Here is a 22,436-nt window from a genome sequence, read left to right on the forward strand (position 1 = left end):
AGGAACCATGGTGTACAAAGGCTGTTGAAAATCTAGTCAAGAAGAAAAGAAAAGCTTACGAAGGGTTCAAAAAACTAGGTAATGATAGAGATCTAGATAATTATAAGGCTAGCAGGAAGGAGCTTAAAAATGAAATTAGGAGAACCAGACAGGGCCATGAGAAGGCCTTGGCGAGCAGGATTCAGGAAAACCCCACGGCATTCTACAAGTATGTGAAGAGCAAGAGGATAAGATATGAGAGAACAGGACCAATCAAGTGTGACAGTGGAAAAGTGTGTATGGAACTGGAGGAGATAGTAGAGGTACTTAATGAGTACTTTGCTTCAGCATTCACTATGCAAAAGGATCTTGACGATTGTAGGGCTGACTTACAGCAGACTGAAAAGCTTGAGCATATAGACATTAAGAAAGAGGATGTGCTGGAGCTTTTGGAAAGTATCAAGTTGGATAAGTCTCCGGGACTGGACGAGATGTACCCCAGGCTACTGTGGGAGATGAGGGAGGAGATTGCTGAGCCTCTGGCAATGATTTTTGCATCATCAGTGGGAACAGGAGAGAGTCCAGAGGATTGGAGGGTTGCAGATGTTGTTCCCTTATTCAAGAAAGGGAGTAGAGTTAGGCCAGGAAATTATAGACCAGTGAGTCTTACTTCAGTGGTTGATAAGTTGATGGAAAAGATCCTGAAAGGCAGGATTTATGAACATTTGGAGAGGCATAACATGACTAGGAATAGTCAGCATGGCTTTGTCAAAGGCAGATTGTGCCTTACGAGCCTGATTGAATTTTTTGAGGATGTGACTAAACACATTGATGAAGATAGAGCAGTAGATGTAGTGTATATGGATTTCAGCAAGGCATTTGATAAGGTACCCCATGCAAGGCTTATTGAGAGAGTAAGGAGGTATGGGATCCAAGGGGACATTGCTTTGTGGATCCAGAATTAGCTTGCCCATAGAAGGCAAAGAATGATTGTTGACGGGCCATATTCTGAATGGAGGTCGGTCACCAGTGGTGTGCCTCAGGGATCTGTTCTGGGACCCCTACTCTTTGTGATTTTTATAAATGACCTGGATGAGGAAGTGGAGGGATGGGTTAGTAAATTTGCTGATGACACAAAGGTTGGGGGTGTTGTGGATAGTGTGGAGGGCGGTCAGAGGTTACAGCAGGACATTGATAGGATGCAAAACTGGGCTGAGAAGTGGCAGATGGAGTTCAACCCAGATCAGTGTGAGGTGGTTCATTTTGGTAAGTCAAATATGATGGCAGAATATAGTAATAATGGTAAGACTCTTGGTATTGTGGAGGATCAGAGGGATCTTGGGGTCTAAGTCCATAGGATCCTCAAAGCAGCTGTGCAGGTTGAGTCTGTGGTGAAGAAGGCATACAGTGCATTGGCGTTAATCAATCGTGGGATTGAGTTTAGGAGCTGAGAGGTAATGTTACAGCTATATCGGACCCTGATCAGACCCCACTTGGAATACTGTGCTCAGTTCTGGTCGCCTCACTACAGGAAGGATGTGGAAACTATAGAAAGGGTGCAGAGGAGATTTACAAGGAGATTGCCTGGATTGGGGAGCATGCCTTATGAGAATAGGTTGAGTGAACTTGTCCTTTTCTCCTTGGAGCGATGGAGGATAAGAGGTGACCTGATAGAGGTATATAAGATGATGAGAGGCATTGATCGTGTGGATAGTCAGAGGCTTTTTCCCAGGGCTGAAATGGCTAACATGAGAGGGCATAGTTTTAAGGTGCTTGGAAGTAGGTACAGAGGAGATGTCAGGGGTAAGTTTTTTGTGCAGAGAGTAGTGAGTGTGTGGAATGGGCTGCTGGCAATGGTGGTGGAGTCGGATACAATAGGGTCTTTTAAGAGATTCCTGGATAGGTAAATGGAGTTTAGAAAAATAGAGGGCTATGGGTAACCCTAGGTAGTTTCTAAAGTAAGTACATGTTCGACTATTCACTATGTAAATAGCATTAGAAAAAATGGTTTAGTGTTTACAGTCTGGTGCAGTGACAGTGGTAATGGAGGGGGGAGTTACTAGAATGGTTGATCAGATTAACTATCTGGAGATGGCATGAAGTTTTTGTCCTAATAACCCTATAGTGCTTCCAGAAGGGAGCTTTTAGAAAATGCAACTTGCAGGCGGGTCACATCCGCAATGATTTTTCCTGATGATTTCTTTGTCATGACTGATGTTATGTTTTGTGAACTGTCTTATAGATCCTGCCTGGAGTCAGAATCATCATTGCCAACCCTGAAACAAAAGGGCCACTGGGGGACTCCCACCTTGGAGAGGTGAATTGTCTGTAATTTCTTTCTCTATTTCAAACCGATCTCTTTGTGATGCAATTCAACTTATGTTATGAGTGATCTATTTAATTGTTCATTGGGCTATGAAAATTTATTGCTGTCACAATGTGCACCCACTTTGAATGGGTTAACGTGCACGAGCTAGTCAGTGGAGTTCTGAGAAAGTTGGGTCTGCAGCTGTGCGGGATTAGCCTTGTTTTGGAGGATTTCACAGGCGTGATATCATTCTCTTTCTCTAGCTGGCTTTCCACATGCTTTCTAGTACTTCTCAGCACTCACTGCCTCAGGCCAGACCAACATCAGGCATAGCAACAACCCATTTGTTTCTTAGAGTTTGTTCATCTAAGCAGCTGATTTGCATTTAGCCTTGCTTTCTGATTGAGGGTCTTTCGGACCTATCTCTCTCACTTAACCTTAACTTTTAGGTTATAGATGTTTCCTCAATTGCTGATCATTTAAATTGTCATGACTGAGTTAGATTTTCTGATTGCACTATCTACAAGTCCACAGCAAATGTCGCAGGGCCAAGCGGGGCTCGTCAGGTTGCACTCACTAAACTCCATCATCCTCAAGCAGTGTCACCTTGACATCCTCCTCCCTCACCCCTCGCCTGCCAGGTCATCAAATGACTTCTGTTACTGTAATTATCTTGAAGTGAATGAAAGGAAGACTTCACTTGTAAAGCCCCTTTAACAAGAAGTTTAGAGCTGGAGATCCCTGTTGTAACATAGGTCACATGGCAAAGACATTGTGCACAGCTAGTTCCCACTAGGTATAATGTGAGAGGACCACATATTCTGTCAGTGCTATTTTGCTCTATTGTCCTGGAAATGTCAGCAAAATCCTTTGCTATTCTTTCCAGAAGCATTGCGGGTATCTTGCGTGGGTATATGCAGCAAATGGTGTGGTCTATTATCTCATACAAAGAGAGCATCCTCTCTCCTTCCTACACTGTCCACCAGAGCTGAAGACTCTGGAGCAGTATTTGAACAAGAAGCAAGAGTGCCCCCAATTAAACTGAAGATGATGTTGATTAAATTAGATTCTGAGTCTCTATAGGGAAAAAACTGACTTTACACTTGCATCCGCCTCTTGGAATATCTCTGGCTTTCTTCCAGCTGGGCCAATTTATTTTCCTTACGTCTTTTATGGTTCATTGAGCTGTCTCTCTTCTTAAAGTACTGGAACATCCCTGCAAAGCGGGGTTTTAACTTAGTTTTGTGAATTAAGATTATAGAATGACATGGATTTGTGTGATTGTGAATCATCTGTAGCAATACTGCACAGACACAGGCCCTTTGGCCATATTGTGCTTTTCATCTAGCTAGTCCCGATTTCCTGCATTCGGCTCAAATGCTTCCAGGACCCTCTTCTCCATGTACCTATCCAAGAATTTCTTAAATGATACTATTATTCCCACCTCGACCACTTCCTCGGGCAGCTCGTTCCATAGGCTCACTGCTCTCTCCACGAATGGTTAGTGCAACAGTATTACAGCTCACTGCGTTTGAATTTGGAGTCCGGTTCCGATGTGATCCGTAAGGAGTCTGTACGTTCTCCCTGTGAATACATGGGCTTCCACCGGGTGCTCCAGTTTACATCCACAGTCCAAAGACGTGCCCGTTAGTAGGTTAATTGGTCATCATTGTAAAATATCCCGTGATCAGGCTGGGGTTAAAATCGGCGGATTGCTAGCAGCGTGGCTCAAAGGGCCAGAAGGGTCTATTCCATGTTGTATGTCAATACATAAAAATACATTTTAAAAAGTTGCCCCTCGGGTTCCTTTTCAAATCTTTCCCCTCTAAACCTCTGCCCCCTAGGTTTGGACTTCCCTGCCCTGGGGAATAGACCCATTACATCTACTTTATAATTTCTTCTCTGTAAGGTCACCCCTCATTCTCCTACAGCCACTGAGCCGGGGATATTTCCTTCCTCTTATTGGATATTAATGTTGCTATGCGAGCACCAATTTAATTTGAAGACTGAGGAAGTTCTCTTCTAACTATCACTATTTATCTCCAGTGTGTCTTTTTAATTTTTTTCATCCTTTAATTAGTGTTTAAATTTTCCTCTTTGGATCTTTCCACTCGCTCCTACTGTACTTTTGTGAACATTAAGGGATTTGTTATTTATGATATTGAAGGCATTGTGGAGATTTGCAACAGATTGCAAGAACGGTATTTTGCTGGACTAAGACAAAAACAACGATTCACATCTTTTTCCCAAATGAACAGATTTGGGTTCACAGTGCTCATAATGCGAGTGGATATTTCACCATTTATGGAGATGAATCTCTTCAGTCAGATCATTTCAACTCCCGCCTCAGCTTTGGAGATACGCAAACAGTCTGGGCTCGGACAGGTTACTTGGGATTTCTCAGACGGACGGATCTTACTGATGCCAACGGAGGTAAGGGCTGGCAAGCATAACCAGCTGTCACATTTTCATTATGCTTTGTTCAAAGCCATGGAGTTGTACAGCACAAGAAAAGACCCTTTGGCCCACAATGTTCACGCCAATATTTATCTCCATCTATTTTAGTCCCATTTACCCGCATTAAGTCTCTTCTTTGCCTATTCAAGTGTCCAAATGTCTCTTAAAAGTAATGATTGTATCAAACTCCACCAACTGCTTTGGCAGTGAGTTCATGATATCAAATACTTGTTTTCTAAAAAAAAGCCTTTCCCCACAAATTCCCTTTGAAACTCTTTCCTTCACCTTTAACCTATGCTCTCTTGTTTTTGATGCTCTACCATAGAAAAACATACTGACTGTCTACCCCATCTAAACCACTGGGCCATCTCCACTCTGCACCCTCAGACCTGTTGCACCGATATCAACTCGAAACATCAATGATTCCATTCCTCCCACAGCTGCAGCTTGACCCACTGAGGTCCTCCAGTAGATTGTTTGCTGCTCCAGGTTCCAGAATTTGCAGTCTCCTGGGTCTACCCTATCTCTGCCTCTTATAACTTTACAAAGTTCTGTCGGGTCACCCCTCAGCTTCTTTCGTTGGAGGGAGAACAAGCCAGCCCATCCCATCTCTCTCCGTGGTAAAGTCCTCCGATCCAGGCAACACCCTAGTGAATCTTCCCCGTCCTTTCTCCAGTGCAACCAAATCCCCCCGTGGTGTGGTGTGATCAGAACAACACACAGTACTCCAAATGCCGCCTAATCAGCACTTTGTAAAATAGCAACAAAATGTTCTAACTTTTATATTCTGTGCATTGACCAAAGAAGGCAAACCTGCCCTATGCATTCTTTACACCCTAGGCTGCCACATTCAGGGATCTGTGGATCTGAACTCCAAGTGTTTCTGTAAATCATCAGTCCTTAGCACCATACCATTTGATGTCTATACCCTATATTCCTAGTTTGTGAAAGGATACAGCAGGATATATGAGCGGAGAAAGGACAGATACTCTTTAATCTAGCCAAGTGTGAGGTGTTGCATTTTGGGAGCTTTACACTATTGTGCAAAAGTCTTGGGCACATACATACAGCTAGGGTGCCTGAGATTTTTGCACTGTACTGTAGTAATTTATGTATTGCACTGTACTGCTGCCACAAAAGAACCCAGATTTCATGACATACTGCATGTGAGTAATGAGATATGGGTTTCTATTGTGGACTAAGAGTGTGATAGGGACAGGGGGATAGGAATCATGGTTGGGAAGAGGGGAGGGAGGTGGAAGAACCAGAGAGACATTCTGTAATGATCAGTAAACTATTTGTTTGGAATCAGATGACCTTGCCTGGTGCCTCAGGGCTGGGTGTGCCTACACCCGTGCCACCCCCCCGCAGCAGGCACTCCTTCCCGCAGTGTTCCACCCTCACCATTCCCAGCATCCTTTGCTTCTGCCAGATATACAAACCCGCTCTCCATTCCACATCGACGAATAAAATACTATACTGTGTCATTTCTTAGGCTCCCTAGATACATGTAGGTGCCAAGGACTTCTGCACATGCTGTAGATGAAACGTAAGGGCAAAGTGTACAGTGAATGTCAAGGTCTTTAGGAGCAAATGCACAGTGGATGTTGGGGTGCAAGTCCATAGCTCCCTGAAGATGATAACACAAGTGGAAAGGGTGGGAAAGAAGCCATATGCCATGCTTGCCTTCATTGAGTAGAAAAGTCTAAAGGAATGTTTAAAAATGTGTGAGGCTAGTTGTTTTTTTTTACAGAAAGTGGTAGGTACCAGGGTAAGTGGTAGATGCATACAGTCCATGTCTTATGAGGATTGAGCTCGGACAGTTTGTGTGAGCTTGGAGTGAAGAAGGATGAGAGGTGGCTCAGTAGAGGTTTACAAGATGATAAGAGGCAAGAATCAAATGGACAGCCAGAGACTTTTTCCCAGGGTGGAAATGGCTAAACATTAAGGTGTTTGGAGAAAAGTATGTGGGGATAGCCGGTAGGCTTTTTACCCAGAAAGTGGTAGGTGTATCAAATCCACTGCCAGGGGTGGAATTAGATACATTAGGGATATTTAAGAGGCACATGGTTAAAAGAAAACTGGAGGGCTACAGTATGTGGGAGATTGCTCTGGAGTAAGTAAAAAAGGTTGGCACTATATACTGTACTGTTCTATGTTCTATGCCCTGCTACTTGACTTCCCAAAATGCATCAGCTTGTACCTGTTGGAATTAAATCCTATGTACCAATGCTCTACCTATTTTTCCATCTGAGCTACAGATATCCTGCTGTAACCTTAGATAACTTTCCTGCTCTCCACAATGCCAATTTTCATGTCATTAGCAAACTTACTAATCATACCACCAACACTTACATTCAGGTTGTTAATGCAGTGGATTCAAGTTAACTGGGACACATCAGGACCAATAAATACTTTTTGGCCCAATTAAGTGGCTGCCCCAATTAACCAAGGTTTCATGTGAATTGTTAAATTGTATAACAAAGACAAACAACCTTTTGACTGAGTAATAATTTATGTATTTAAATGAATAAATCAGAACACTACCAATACCCCTAAACTACTATAAAAATGTATATTAGTTCCTAATAGTTATCGAAAGAGGAATTCATCTGCAATGTTCTTCTGATTAACTGTAAGTGAACAAAATCAGTGCAGACACCTAGTGTACATAACGGACTGCCTTAATGCAATACTTTAGATGATCACGTCCTCAAATTACATCTGTCATTTTCATTGTAACATTCCAGATAATTGTTAATACTTTAGTAATTCCTACCTTGTTGAAGCAGTGAAATCATTTAATTTTCATTCCCAGCTATTTCTGGAGTATGCAAGTCTGAATGCTTGAAACCGCAGTGATCAAAATATTTCGGAATTGTCTTACTGCTTATTTCTCACCAAAAATCACTGCTTTTTGAACACAAGCACACGCGACTGACGCTATTTAAAAACTGATTGCTGTAAGTACAGTGTAGTGTCTAATGGACATACAAGTGCACGTGACTGATGCTAGTTACAAACTGTTTGTCAACAGCCTGTGCCCCAATTAATTGGCATATCGTCCCATATAAATGGAGGGAATTGCCCCTATTTTCTTGATTCAGTTTTGTTCTTTAAGAGTTGTCCCAAATAAATAGCTGTCCTGATTAACCGATGGCCCAAGTAACTGGAATCCACTGTAGGTGTCACAACCAGCAAAGGTCTCAATACTGATCCCTGCAGTACACCAATGGTCACAGGCATCTAATCAGAAATGTGCCCTCTGCCACTCTCACTGCCAGTTTGCGTCTTAGACTGGCAGCGGGCTCACCTTGGAGCCCATTTGTCTTAACCTTCTGCACCAGCCTACCTTGTCAAGTGCCTTACTAATGTCCACTGCCTGCCTTCATCTATCTTCTTCGTTCCATCCTCAGAAAACTCCAGTGAAATTGATGAGACAGCATTTGCTGTGCACAAAGCCATGTTGTCTATTCCAAATCAGCTGCCGCTTTTCCAAGTGTACTCCCGTCCTATCCCTTGAATACCACTGACTAGTAGTAAGCTGGCTTTTCCCTGCTTTATTCTTAAATAAAGGGGCAACATTCACTGTCCTCCAGTACCTCACCTGAGGCCAAGAAGATGCACAAATCTCTGCCAGGGCCCCATCTATCTCCTCCCTTGTTTCCCATAGCAATATAGGAATGACCTCATCTGCCCTAGAGGTTTATCAACCCTTACGTTTTCCAAAGCATCTGAAACTCCCCCTTCTGAATACTGGCATACCTCAGACCATCTGCGTACCCTTTCCTCTACTCACATCCTTCTTGGTGAGTACGGCCTCTTCATGGACAGTTTCTCTAACAGCACAAATAGTTAACTTTCAGATATAGGCCAAGAGCTGCCCTGCAGCTTTCACATCACCAAAATCGCCAGGCACCGACCCTCTCCAGTAAGAGGACACTTAGCTCGTTCACCTTGACATTCAGCAGTAGTTCCAGAAACTCATCATCAATACCCTGGGCATTGCTAATGACCCTCAGTGTAACTGTTGGCAGCACAGTAGTGTACTGGTTACTACAACACTATTACAGCACCAGCGATCTGGGTTCAATTCAAGACTATAAGGAGTTTATACCCTCTCCCCGTGACTGCATGGGTTTCCAGCCACGTCCCAAAGACGTACAGATGGTGGATTAATTGGTCACATGGGTGTAGCTGGATAGCACGCGCTCAGTATCAGAATTGGGTTTAATAGCACTGGCATACATGGTGAAATTTGTTGTTTTGTAGCAGCAGTACTTTATACTTTATCGTCGCCAAACAATTGATACTAGAACATACAATCATCACAGCGATATTTGATTCTACGCTTTCTGCTCCCTGGATTACAAATCGATAGTAATTATTAAAAATTTAAATTATAAATCATAAATAGAAAATTGAAAAATGGAAAGTAAGGTAGTGCAAAAAAACCAAGAGGCAGGTCCGGATATTTGGAGTGTAATTCCCAGATCCGGGTCAGGATCCATTCAGCAGTCTTATCACGGTTGGAAAGAAGCTGTTCCTAAATCTGGCTGTATGAGTCTTCAAGCTCCTGAGCCTTCTCCCGGAGGGAAGAGGGACGAAAAGTGTGTTGGCTGGGTGGGTCGTGTCCTTGATTATCCTGGCAGCACTGCTCCGACAGCGTGCGGTGTAAAGTGAGTCCAAGGACGGAAGATTGGTTTGTGTGATGTGCTGCGCCGTGTTCACGATCTTCTGCAGCTTCTTTCGGTCTTGGACAGGACAACTTCCATACCAGGTTGTAATGCACCCTAGAAGAATGCTTTCTACAGTGCATCTATAAAAATTACAATGTATAATTAAATTAAATAAGTAATGCAAAAAAACATAGTGGGGGTGGTGTTCATGGGTTCAGCGTACATCCAGAAATCTGATGGCGGAGGAGAAGAAGCTGTTCCTGATACATTGAGGACTTAACTGATTGGTCTGGAAGTGCCTGTGCTGTATCTCTAAATAAATAAATGAAGCAGCCGCACAACAAGCTAGCTCTAAGAATAGATCAGAAGTAACTGGCGGTGACTGACCTCTCGACTTCCGGTCGCCTACAGTGGTGCTGCAACCTGTAGAATCTTCTGTTTCTGCATAAATGTGATCAGATCTTCACACAGGTCCTAAACTATATAAAGCAAACCCAATTAAATAAGCATCACAAAGCATTATACTTGTTCATTTATTTATTAAGAAAAATGATCCAATATCACATGTATTTGCTGGAAAAGTATGTGAACCTCTGGGGTAATGCCTTCTACAAAAGTTGTTTGGAGTCAGGTGAGCCGTTCAATGAGAGGTGTGGGTTGTTGAGGTGCCCTGCCCTATATAAAAAAATACACACGAAGCAGGTTACTGACAGAGCCTGCTCTTCTCAAGAAAGATCTGTTTATGTACACCATTCCTTCATCAAAACAACTTTCAGAGGATCTTAAAAAACGACTTGTAGAGATGTATGAAGCTGGAAAAGGCTGCGAAAGCATTTCTGAAGACCTGAGTGTTCATCAGTCCACAATAAGAGAAATTGTCTACAAATGGAGGAAACTCAGTAGGTTGCTGCTCTCCCTAGGAGTGGGCTTCCTGCAAAGATCACAACAAGAGCATAATGTTCAATGCTGAAGGAGGTGAGAAAGAACTCAAGGGTAACAGCAAAAGACCAGCAGAAATCTTTAGAACTTGCTAAAGTCTCTGTTCATGTGTCCACTATATAAAAAACACTGAACAAGAATGGTGTTCATAGAAGGACACCACGGAGGAAACCACTGCTCTCCAAAAAAAAACTTTGTTGCATGTCTCAAGTTTGCAAAACACCACCCGGATGTTCTACAATGCTTGTGGGACAATGTTCTGTGGACGGATGAGACCGTAGTTGAACTTCTTGGTGGAAATGCACATTGTAATGTTTGGAGGAAAAAGGGCATTGCACCAACACCAAAACCTCATCCCAACTGTAAAATATGGTGGAAGGAGCATCATGGTTTGGGGCTGCTTTGCTGCCTCAGGGGTTGGACAGCTTGCAGTCATTGAGGAACAATAAATTCAAAATTGTATCAAGACATTTTACAGGAGAATATCAGGAAAGCTTAATAGAAGTTGGATAATGCAACAAGATGAGTAAATCAACAGAATGGTTTAAAAAGAAGACAATTCATGTTTTGGAAAGGCCAAGTCAAAGTCCTGACCTTAACGCTATAGAAATGTTGTGGAAGAACCTGAAGCAAGCAGTTCATACAAGGATGCTCACCAACACCCTAGAGTTGAAACAGTTTGGTAAGGAGGAATGGTCTAAAATTCCTCCAAGCTGATGTGCGGGACTGATCAACAGTTAGCAAAAATGTTCAGCTGAAGTTATTGCTGTACTGAAAGCAAAGGTTCACATATTTTTTCCAACAAATACAGGTAATACCGGATCATTTTTCTCAATAAATAAATGAAAAAGTATTAATTTTTTGTGGTATTTATTTATTTGGGTTCTCTAGAGCTTTAGGTCTTACATGAAGATCTGATCACATTTTAGGTCATATTTATGCAGAAATAGAGAAAATTTTACAGGGTTCACAAGCTTTCTAGCACCGCTGTATGTGGCCACAATTTAGTAGTGTGTAGCTGCGTGCCTGCATCTCCAATAATACTCAGGAAACAGGCACAGCACTCCAACAATCATCTTAAATCTTCACTGTGTCCAAACCTGTGCACCATTACTGCATTGAAAGGCCTTGGTCCATTCATATTTTGAGTATTAAGGCCCTGTAGCTAAGGAAAGATGTGCTAGCCTTGGAGAGGGTTCAGAGGCAGTTCATGAGAATGATCCTGGGAAAGAAAGCCTTCACGTATCAGGAATGTTCAATGTCTCTGGACCTGTACCTGAGAGAGTTCAGAAGGATGAGAGGGAGGAGAGGAAATGCATTGAAACCAAAGAGGATGTTGCCATTAGTAGGAGGGCACAGCCTCAAAATAAAGAGATGAGGATGAATTTCTTCAACCAGCATTCAGCTGCCAATACACACTATTTGAGTGGTGGATCCCCTCTTCCTACCAAGGATTCCAGCTAACAAAGTAGTTTAAAACACAGTTCATTTATTTACAGTGATACACATTTAAATCCAAATAACACCCTTAAAACACATTTAAAACTCACAGAGGATTTATATCTTAAACATTTCCAAATTACAAACCATTTCTGAAACACAAGGCCTTTCTACAACATAGAGCAGTAAGGACAAAGCACAAAGCCCAACGAATAAAGAATTTTCAAAACTCAAGTATAATTCCTATAAAATTAAAAGACATACCGCAATGCAGGCAAACAAGTTGTCCATTGCAGAAACTGAACTTGGAGGAATGGATTTTAATTCATCCATTTTCTTCCAGATTTCTTGATGTTCCTTTATCCCATTCCTAAAGAGCCTAAACTGGTCTCTACATGTATACCGTTTTCCTCCCACTTGAGTGACTTCACACGTATATGATATTTCCTCAGACACCCTTTTAATACAAACAGTCTAAAAGCTTCTTTTGGAGACATAGATCTTAGTTGGTTACTATTAATGCTCTAAAGCTAACTCTGAATACATAAAAGTATAAACACATAAGGTATTTGATGTGCTAAATGGTATTATTTTTGTCTAGTCTACAAGTTTCCTTGAACAAAGCAACTTAGGAGTCAGCTTGTCTGTTTGAAACAACCCAAGTTAAGCCACCCATTCTCTTTTATTACACTTAATTGAGCAGGAGGACTGACTAGCATTTGCTTTCTCACAGACAGAGCATCTGCAAAGCTGTTCTATAGACAATACTTGTTTTAACTTCAAACTAATTCAAGCCTTTTCTTTACATTTTAAGAACTGAAAACTAACTCTTGTTTTACGACAAGGAACTAAACGATCTGTTAGTTAGAAGTTTACTTGCAACTAACTGATTTGATCTTACAAGTGGCTGATGCTGTGTTTAGAAAGGCAACCGAGCAAACCGAGAAAGAAAGCAAGTATCCATCACAGATACAAGGATGTCCCTTTTGACCAGAGATAAGGAGGAATCTTTTTAACCAGGGGGTGCTGAATCTGTGGAATTCATTGCCGCAGACAGCTGTGGAGGCTAAATCATTCTGATATATGTAAACAGCACACACAAAATGCTGGAGGAACTCAGGCAGCATCTAGGAAAAGAGTAAACAGTCGACGTTTCAGGCTGAGATCTTTCAGCAGGTACTGTACTCTTTTCCATAGATGCTGCCTGGCCTGCTGAGTTCCCTCCAGCATTTTGTGTGTGTTGCTTGGATTTCCAGCAGCTGCAGATTTTCCTCTTGTTCGTGGTAGATCGCTGTTCTTTTGCTACTGCTGGGATTGCCTTCCCAAACACCACCAAATGAATACCTCCACCAAAGCGACTGCAGCAGCCTAAGAAGCTCGAGGGTAATGACTCTGCCCAAGACCACCACATTCCCTGCTGCTTCTGGAAAGCAGTTAACATAATCAATGACCCTTCCCACCCTGTCATTCCCTCTTCTCCCCTCTCCCGTCAGTCAGGAGATGCAAAGCCTGAGAATATGAACCACCAATCTCAAGGACAGCTTCTATCCCATGTTATCAGATTCCTGAACAGATCTTCCATACGCCAAAAGGTGAACCCTTAATCTCCCAGTCTACATCATTATAGTCCTTGTACTTCATTTTTAACTGCTTTGCAGTTTCTCTGTAATTTCAAAACTACTCTCTGCATTCTGTTTTCTTATTTCTACCTCAGTGTAATTATGTATGGCATTCTCTGGTGGGCAGGCAAAACAGAAGCTTTTCGTCATATCTCAGTATATGTAACAAGAATAAATCAGTATTCCTATACTGATCAACATTTGGAACATCCAGTGAATGTTTTTGCTGATTTCTTATCGCTCTTGCTGTATAGTTGTTTTGAGCAACTGTGTACATATTGTTGTCTGTGCGCAAAATAAGTTTCAAGCTGAGTTCGATAAGAATCAATGATTTGTGTTTTGTTAGAACGCCATGATGCATTATATGTTGTGGGTGCGTTGGATGAAGCAATGGAGTTGCGAGGAATGAGGTATCACCCCATTGATATCGAAACGTCTGTGATTCGTGCTCACAAGAGCATCACTGAATGGTAGGTCTCTCTCAGCCTGGTGAGCAGTTTCCACGCAATGCTCATACGTATATATATTGCCTTTAATGCACTCTGACCCATTCCTGCAAGTCAGGAAGTTGGCTTGTTCATGAGCTAACTCTGTTCTGTAATGATGTTAAGTTCCTTAACTATATTTTAAGTTATTTTCTCTGGTCATATCATTGTCTAATGGCTAACAGAATGAACTTACCTTAAATTCTGGTGATCTTTATCTTCCCTCAAAAAGTGACCTAACAATTGAGAATTCAGTGCATTTCTCCATTGTGGCTTCATTCTGTTAGTCATAAATGTAAATCTGTTCCTCAAAGGATACAAATGTTTTCCAAGGAAAATACAAAGGGTATAGAGGAACTCATCATGTCAGACAGCATCTGTAGAAGGAAATGAGCAGTTGATGTTTTGGACTGGAACCTTCATTTAAAATATCAGCTGTTTATTTTTCTCAGCTGCTGCCAGAACAGAGTTTTGACCAACATGGTTTTGACAGTATGTATGGTATGCACACTTGGTTGAAGAGAACCATACTGTGTTTCATTGTGTTCTGGCCTCCTCTTTGCAGGAAATGATACTCACGGCTGTAGAGATTTAATATGCTTTTTAAAAAGAAATGTGTGGAAAATAAATGCCAAGTCACAAAAAAAGTCAAGGAATACAATGATTGAGTAAGCACTCAGGCAGAAGGGAAATAGATAGGAACAAGTGCCTTTAGCATAAATAATTTAATAGATATCTACTTGCACTGTGGCAGGAGATATGGTCACAGCACATCTGAGTGACTGCTGAAGATGAACAAGGTCACGATATACACTCAGTGGCCACTTTATTAAGTACAGGTACTCGTTAATGCCACTATCTAAGCAACCAATCATGTGCAGGAACTCAATGAATAAAAGCATGCAGACATGGTCAAGAGATTCAGTTGCTGTTCAGACCAAATGTTCAAATGGGGAAGAAATGTGATCTCAGTGATTTTGACATGGAATGATTGTTGGTGCCCCATGGGATGGTCTGAGTATCTCAAAAACTACTGATCTCCAGGAATTTTCATGCACAAGTCTCCGGAGTTTACAGAGAATGATAGGAAAACCAAAAAAAGCATCCAGTGAGTAGTAGTTCTCTCGCCAAAAACGCCTTGTTAATGAGAGAAGTCAGAGCAGAATGCCCAGGCTGGTTCAAGCTGACAGGGAGGCGACAACAGTGGTGTGGAAAAGAGCATCTGTGAACACGCAACACATCGAACCTTTAAGTGGATGGGCTACAGCAGCAGAAGACCATAAACATGCATTCAGTGACTATTAGGTACCTCCTGTACCTAATAAAGTGGCCACTTGTTCTCTGCAAGGTACAGTGCAGATTCCCAGAATTCACAGGATAATGGCCAGAATTGGGAAATTAGCTCTGGGAAGAGGGATTCATGCTGCCACAGAAGTCAATGACAAAGACTTAAAAACAGGAATAGGAAAAGGGTGTTTTCTTTGCCAGAATCAGTATTAGGTTAAGGTTAGGGATATGTTGTAGTGTAGGTCATAATGGGGTACAAGAGGAAATGTAGTTAATTTGTTTCCTGCATGGAACAAGTGTTTGCTTCTGGTGAAATTGGAAAGTGAATTTCTACTTGAATCCAAATTATTAATGTGAGTAAAATTGTCAATTTAAAATTAGCATACAAATGTCCTGATGAAGGGTCTCAGTCCTATACGTTGACTGTTTACTCTTTTCCATAGATGCTGCCTGGCCTGCTCAGTTCCTCCAGCATTTTGTGTGTGTTGATATGAATGTGGACCCAGATTGGGGAAATTTCTGTCATATCGTTGAGGCAGTGTATTCTGTCTGTTTTGGGAAGGATACGTAATTGAAGCTGATGAGGATACATTGTTAAGGGGAAAGGCTAGGATGGTTCTAGTCAGGAGTTGGCACAGAGCATGAATGCTTGAGAGTGACTCTGAAATAATGAGGGTATAGCTTATTTTATCCTCTGTACATTTCCAGTATTATAAACTGTGTGGCGATTTCCTTCTTTATAGTTGCCAGATTTTAAAGTTTGCAGATAGCACCAATCTTTGCAGGGTGATAGTGAAGTTCTGTGATTGGTGCATGCACAGAGATCAGGGCTTTCCTGTGGCTTGGAACAGTTCATCCTATTATGAGCACTGGAAACCTGGTGATAACAATGGAGCTGCTTAAAAATTTAATTAGTCAAAAAAGGAGAGTTCAAAGTTCAAGGTAAATTTATTATCAAAGAATCTATATGTTGCTATATATTACATTGAGATTCATTTTCTTGCAGGCATTTACAGATTAAAAAAAATAAATACAATATAATTTACAAAAAAAACTATAGGTAAACAGACAGGGACTAACAAAACACCAAAAGGAAACAAAGTGCAAATAAAAAATAATACTAAGAATATGAGTTGTAAAGAGTCCTTGAAAGTGATTCTCTAGATTGTAGAATCAGTTCAAAATAGTGGTGAGTGAAGTTATCCTCGCCAGTTCAGGAGCCTGATGCTGATGGTGTGTACCTCCTGCCCACTGTTACAAGCAAGGAGGGGGCATAGCCTGGCTGGTGGGAATCTTAATGGATGCTGCTTTCCTGTGGCAGTGCTCCACATAGGTGTACTCAATGTGGGAAAGACTTTCCTGTGATAGACTGGGCTATATCCTCCACTTTCTGTGGACTTTTCTATTCTGGGGCATTAGTGTTTTCATAACAAGACATACTGAAGTGAAATCCTGCAATAGAAACTAAATTGGCAAGCATATTGGATAACGATCAGGTGGGGTAACCTCGGCAAACCGGGTCCTGATTATTAGGGTTAGGTCAAGCCTCGGGACGTGTTGGTAGGTCACAGCAGGATACAAGAGGAAAGGCAGTTTCCGCATAGAACAAGTGTTTTTACTTCTGGAAAAACTGGACAGTGAATATAAGACAGATAACTGCTGAAAATATTCATTTAATCCAAATTACTGTTTCTAAATAAAGCACCACTGCTACTTCCTTATTTCTCTCTTTTGGCTCTCTTCCAGTGCGGTGTTTACCTGGACAAATCTTTTGGTGGTCGTTGTGGAACTGGATGGATCGGAGCAAGAGGCTTTGGACCTTGTTCCTCTGGTCACTAATGTTGTTCTGGAGGAACATTACCTTATTGTAGGAGTTGTAGTTGTGGTTGATGTCGGAGTGATCCCAATAAACTCTCGTGGAGAAAAGCAACGCATGCATCTAAGGGATGGGTTTTTGGCAGACCAACTCGATCCTATCTATGTGGCCTACAACATGTAGCCTCTTGCTTAAGGCTTCCTTTAACTATGTGTGTGTGTACATATGTAAAAAGAATTCTTGGTGTTCACCACAAAATGTGCAGAAACCAAAAGACAAATAGCCACTCCAGAGGGGCCTTTCTGCACACGCAAGCACTAGTGACTCGTCACAAAGATGTGAAACTTTCCTTTGTACCACAAAGACAATGATTAGTACACAGCCCTTTGAAGGTCAAAATCCCGTCATGGAACTGTTTTTTGCTTGTTGGTTGATTAACTGCTTTTGAAGTAAGTGTACTATCTGCGCTCTGTATTTTTAAGTTATATCAGCTGAAGTTGCTTACGTTTTTTAATCTGCCCTCTAAGGGGGTGCTTTTTATGTATTCACATACTGTGGCAAAAGCAAGTATTTTAGGTTGTTGATTCTTGAGATTTGGTCAAAAATTGTCAAAAAAAAAGTTGTAAACAAGGAACCTTCTACCTAGGGATGACTGACTGAAGATATTTTATTCCTCCTTTTTTTCTTGTATGTCTGGTATTTGATATTAAGAGGTACGAGAGTAAAATCTACCCTATCGGCACCTTAAAAGTTGCAACCAAGTCATGAGTCCCTCTTAAACCGGGGCTCGAGGAAACCGTGCAAGGGCAATCAGGAGGAGTCTGCTACCTAACAACAGGGGTGTAGATTGCAGGTGTATCCAATAAAAGGGTTCAAATACGTTTTCATGGTGATGATTATCATTGTACTACAAAAAAAAGGAGAAAACTACCGAGTAACTTCATATCGTGTAATTATGTACAAAACAGTTTTAATTTATTTTGTTCTTTAGAAGTATATTAAGAGAGAGACATTTGAGAATGTTTTACTCTTTTAAATGTTTGCTATTAAGAGGCAAAGTGTTGCATTATTTTATGTGGATAGCTGCACATCTGCACACTATATTCGAGGTAACTCATCAGATCTATGGTTTTACCAATTGAAGAAATATTGAGAAAAGCAGTAATTCTGACTTGCATGGTGTCCCAGTTTTTAAATGAACATAAGGTTGTGTTATTCACTCGGTCCACCTCAGAGGTGCAATAATCTCAGCACATGACGTGGCGTCACGCAAGCACCTTCCATCGGAAGATAAGAGTTTGTGAAAAGATCTGTGGACATCTTTATGCTTGTGAATTAACTGAAGTTTAAAGTGCACTAAAATATTTTAAAAAATCAATAAAAAAATTGTATTGTGCCAGATTGGCTGGTGTTCATTAATAACTTTGTGTTCGCATGTGCACACATACACTGACATTTGTTAGACTCTCCACATGTGGCAGGTTACACAGAGTAGATTGTGTGGTTGTCAGGATGTGCATGTTCTATCCTGTGTGTTTCAGAGTCCAAGCTATTTATGATAGTTTCAAACTTTCTACTGCTGCTAATCATGTTTATAATTAGACTTTTTCTTAACCTGTTACGGGATATTAAGAAAAAAGTTCAGAAATTAAATAACTGCAAAAGAGCCATTTTTCAAGTAAACCTTTTTAATTATAGAAACTTATGCACAAGAAATGGTGTTAATTTTTTTTACAGTTAAAATCTTTACAACAATGTTGTAAAACTTTTAAAACAAAAATATTTGCAATAAAATGTCAGAAACTTAATTTTTATCTGTCTAATAAGATGCAGCATGCACACAAAATGGTGGCTGGCACCTTTGCTGTTACTCCATTTTGTCATAACCCTATGTTTTATTAAAGGTCATTTGCCATGTGTCAAGCCAAATGTTCTCCCGCATGCTTCAGGTTAAGAGAACGAATCTGGTCGCCAGTCGGTTTCTTTGCGCTCTTGGAAGTATTGCTGGGCTTGCAATTAACTGGTAAGAAGTGCTGGATAAGCAGGGACAAGTTGACAACATTTAAAAAAATTCATTCAAATGCTAAATTGTGTTCTGACAGCAGCACTGTGGAAGCTTGATAGAAGATTTGCATGTCTAGAGTGGCAGGCTGCCTGGAGCTGCCCAGTTGGGTATGAAGCTCTGATTACTGCCTTAATGAGTGACTGAACCCTTGCATGTTGAATATCGTCCAGTGTCTGAAAACGGTGTTTGCCGTTACTGGAGAACAACCTAAAGTGAATTATATACTAGTCCCAGTCCCACAGAACCAAATCCAGCACATTAGGTAATATCACCTTAGCTACATTTATTTTTGATGCCAGGTTTGTTGTATCCTCTGCTACCTGCCATTTGTAAAGAGAGTCTAACATTTACTATTTGTAGTAAAGTAGGTTTCTTGTTCTGTTGTGAGAGTGGAAGAAGCAACCATCCAGAGTCCCAGCAGACTCAGCAATAAAGAAGGCTTGTCCCGTATTAGAAAACTTATTGTAGATAAACCATGCATTAGAATGTATAAAAAACTGTTTGTCTTGTGATCTAGTGCTTTGAAGTAAAAGAAAACCATGTAATCAAACGATGCACATGCACAAAAATGGAAGGTACATGAAGATCATACAATATCAGAAATAGGATCAGATTCCTCACGGTGCTTGTTATTATTATCCTGCTTGACACTTTACCCAAGGGAGGACTGTCCCTTTATCAGTTGAATGTTGGCAGCGTTCCGTCATAAGGTCTAATGACTGGTAGAGAATGTCATGTACTCAACCAATCAGAATGGATTTTACTGTGCAAAGGACAGCAATCTTTCTTGTATGTTAAACCACCAGTACGCTTTGTACATCTGTGATAACGCCTGTTTTATATTCAAATGAACAAATAAAAGCTTTTATTTTTGTTGCTCTGAAAACAATTCATCTGTCTTCATTCAACACTCTAAATTTCCTCATAATGGGCTTAATTAGCTTACACTCTTGTACTCTTCAATTTGCTTTCTTGAGATTAGACAAGAACCTTTGGCAGCAGAGTCATGATGGTTATTGCTCTGCCTGAATGCAAGATCTGCAGAATGACATTTATTTTAGGAAATAGGCACCATAAAATCAGAGATGGCAAAATATACATATAGTCTAGTACAACAGATAATATCAAATTGGTTCTAAAAGCTAGTAGTTAAATTGACCAGTCCTCTGAATATATATCCAAACCATAATTAATTTTTCAATCACACTTTGTCTTACTAAAAGTTGATTTATATGTAATGCAATTAAATTTGAATGGCCTGTACACCTTCCTTCTGTAAGGTTATTTCTGTTTTCTGGTTCTAGACAGTAAGGGGACTGAACATTTATCAGGGTAATTTGTGTACTGTTATCAAATTTTATTTCATTGGGATGCTGCATAAAAAAGACTATTATATACAGTAAACTATATACAGTCTTCAGAGTTGAGGTGTTGGTTTCAATAAATGATCCAACAAAACCTTCAGTTCTTTCTCCTGTGTTGTTCTTTTGGTTTTGTTCCCAGCCTCTGATCCCAATGCCATGCATCTGTTTCATTCAGTGCACATGCTTGTCACCTTCCCACCTTTCTGGATTCTCTTTAATGAGATACAGCAAGGTTAAAATCTTCCTTAAACTTCCTTCTGTAGATTTGGTCTGAGGTGTAGAAAGAAACATCTGAAAGTTGTGTTTGCACTGCAAGTAACAACAGTCCCATCTTCGGCACACCGATGGCTTCAGTCACAGTGAAACTTCCTTCCAGTTCAGGACATTTTTATTCCCAGACAGAACCCGGCCTGTTGTTTCCAGCATTACTCCTACAGCCTTTTGTTAAGGTTAGATGTAGGGTTGTGTGCCATCGGAACCTTGGGCACCAATTCTGTTTTGTAATGTTTCACTTCTGATCAAGGACTGATTGGTTGATCTTACTGAACTTTCATCAAGTCTGCTTCTACATTTAAAGTGCCCTGTTTGCCTTTTAATTTCCTATCACTCTCTGTCAAATCTGAGATTTCTATTTCAATACTTCCTCTGTTCAAAGTGCTGGGGAGATTGATTTGATAATCACCTGAGCACACAGTCGTGTGTTAGTATATTTGTGATTCCTTCAATAATTTACCACTTTGCTTTTAAGATCTATAAATACACTAACATCCTCATTTTTGCCTGCAGCCTGCAACTGTAGTTAAAGAAACACTTGACATTTCTTTCAATGTTTTCTTCACTTTTGATATTTTCAGATTTTAAGAAACTGGTTAGGAGAATTATAAAATAAAAAATGGAATATTAATCAAAACATCTACAACCAGTAAATTGCTTTAACTAGAAGTTTAAGGTTTAAAAAAAAAACTCATTGCTATTGGTGTTAAATCTTCACAGTCACTGGATAGGTTTTGATTCTCCATTTCTGACACAGAGGTGTATTTGTTGCTGTGAGAAACAGGCAATATTACATACATTAGAAAGAAATAAGTTAATTACATTGGAGCAAACTGGGTAAAGGTGGCAGATCCCCTTCCAGGAGGAGAATGAACCAGTTTGATTTTGATTTTAAAAAGCAGTTTGCAATTATCATTTTTGCCAGCAAACTCACAGTCAATTTTTTGTGTTTTTCTTCACAACCTGTCATTCGTTTAACAGCCAACCGCTGGATACTGGTCCAATATCATAAATGCAGTGTTGTTTCAGTATGAGCGACACACAAGTGAAGTCAGTTTATTTTGCCTTTGTAAACTATATTTTCAGAATTGGAATTGTACAGTATTTGGATTACATTTATGTGTCTTTTTATGAATAAAAGTTTTGTTGCTACACATTAAAACTTTGTACGCCTTTATCTTCTAAACCTTGCCCAACTTTCTTGTTACTGTTATCAACTCATCACTGGCATGGTCTTGCTTTCTCAAGTACCAGTCCAGTTTCTTTCAGAATCAGTGCTGCTCTGCTCTCCAGAATTCATTCTTGACCCATCCACCCACCGACTTCTTCATTCTCTGACTCCCCTTTAAGCATTTTCTTTACTTTAAACATGTCAGTATCTCCAGGCTCCAAACTCAGATGCTACAAAGCTACAAGACAAATTGGGAATGACATACTGTCGTTTTGTGACCTTAGTATACAGCCTTTTGTACCTCAAGCTGTACTTAGAACACAGAACAGTAGAACACTGGAACAGCCCTTCACCCCACAATGTTATTCGTTCGTTCATTATGTGCCATGTCCTATAATGGGTGAGATCATGGTCTTTCCATGACCATGATGGTTCTTGGCCAATTTTCCTACAGAAGTGTTTGCCATTGTCTTCTTCTGGCCAGTGTCTTTACAAGATGGGTGACCCCAGCCATTGTCAATACTCTTCAGAGATTGTCTGCCTGGCGTCAGTGG

At 40.7% G+C, this 22,436-nt stretch overlaps 1 protein-coding gene across 4 annotated transcripts in view; it reads left to right on the forward strand.

The window, feature by feature from the left end:
* LOC140195535 (disco-interacting protein 2 homolog C) overlaps nucleotides 1–21,815 on the forward strand; it is a 653,338-nt gene extending 631,523 nt beyond the window's left edge. For all 4 annotated transcript variants that reach the window (XM_072254007.1, XM_072254008.1, XM_072254010.1 and 1 more), the window contains 4 exons: nucleotides 2,222–2,296; nucleotides 4,546–4,720; nucleotides 13,768–13,891; nucleotides 16,940–21,815. In XM_072254007.1, coding sequence (XP_072110108.1) covers nucleotides 2,222–2,296; nucleotides 4,546–4,720; nucleotides 13,768–13,891; nucleotides 16,940–17,192 — 627 coding nt within the window. In that variant the 3' untranslated portion in view covers nucleotides 17,193–21,815. The remainder of the gene's footprint in view (nucleotides 1–2,221; nucleotides 2,297–4,545; nucleotides 4,721–13,767; nucleotides 13,892–16,939) is intronic.
* The last annotated feature ends 621 nt before the right edge of the window (nucleotides 21,816–22,436 follow it).

Source organism: Mobula birostris, chromosome 3, assembly GCF_030028105.1.
Source record: "Mobula birostris isolate sMobBir1 chromosome 3, sMobBir1.hap1, whole genome shotgun sequence".
Taxonomy (NCBI): domain Eukaryota; kingdom Metazoa; phylum Chordata; class Chondrichthyes; order Myliobatiformes; family Myliobatidae; genus Mobula; species Mobula birostris.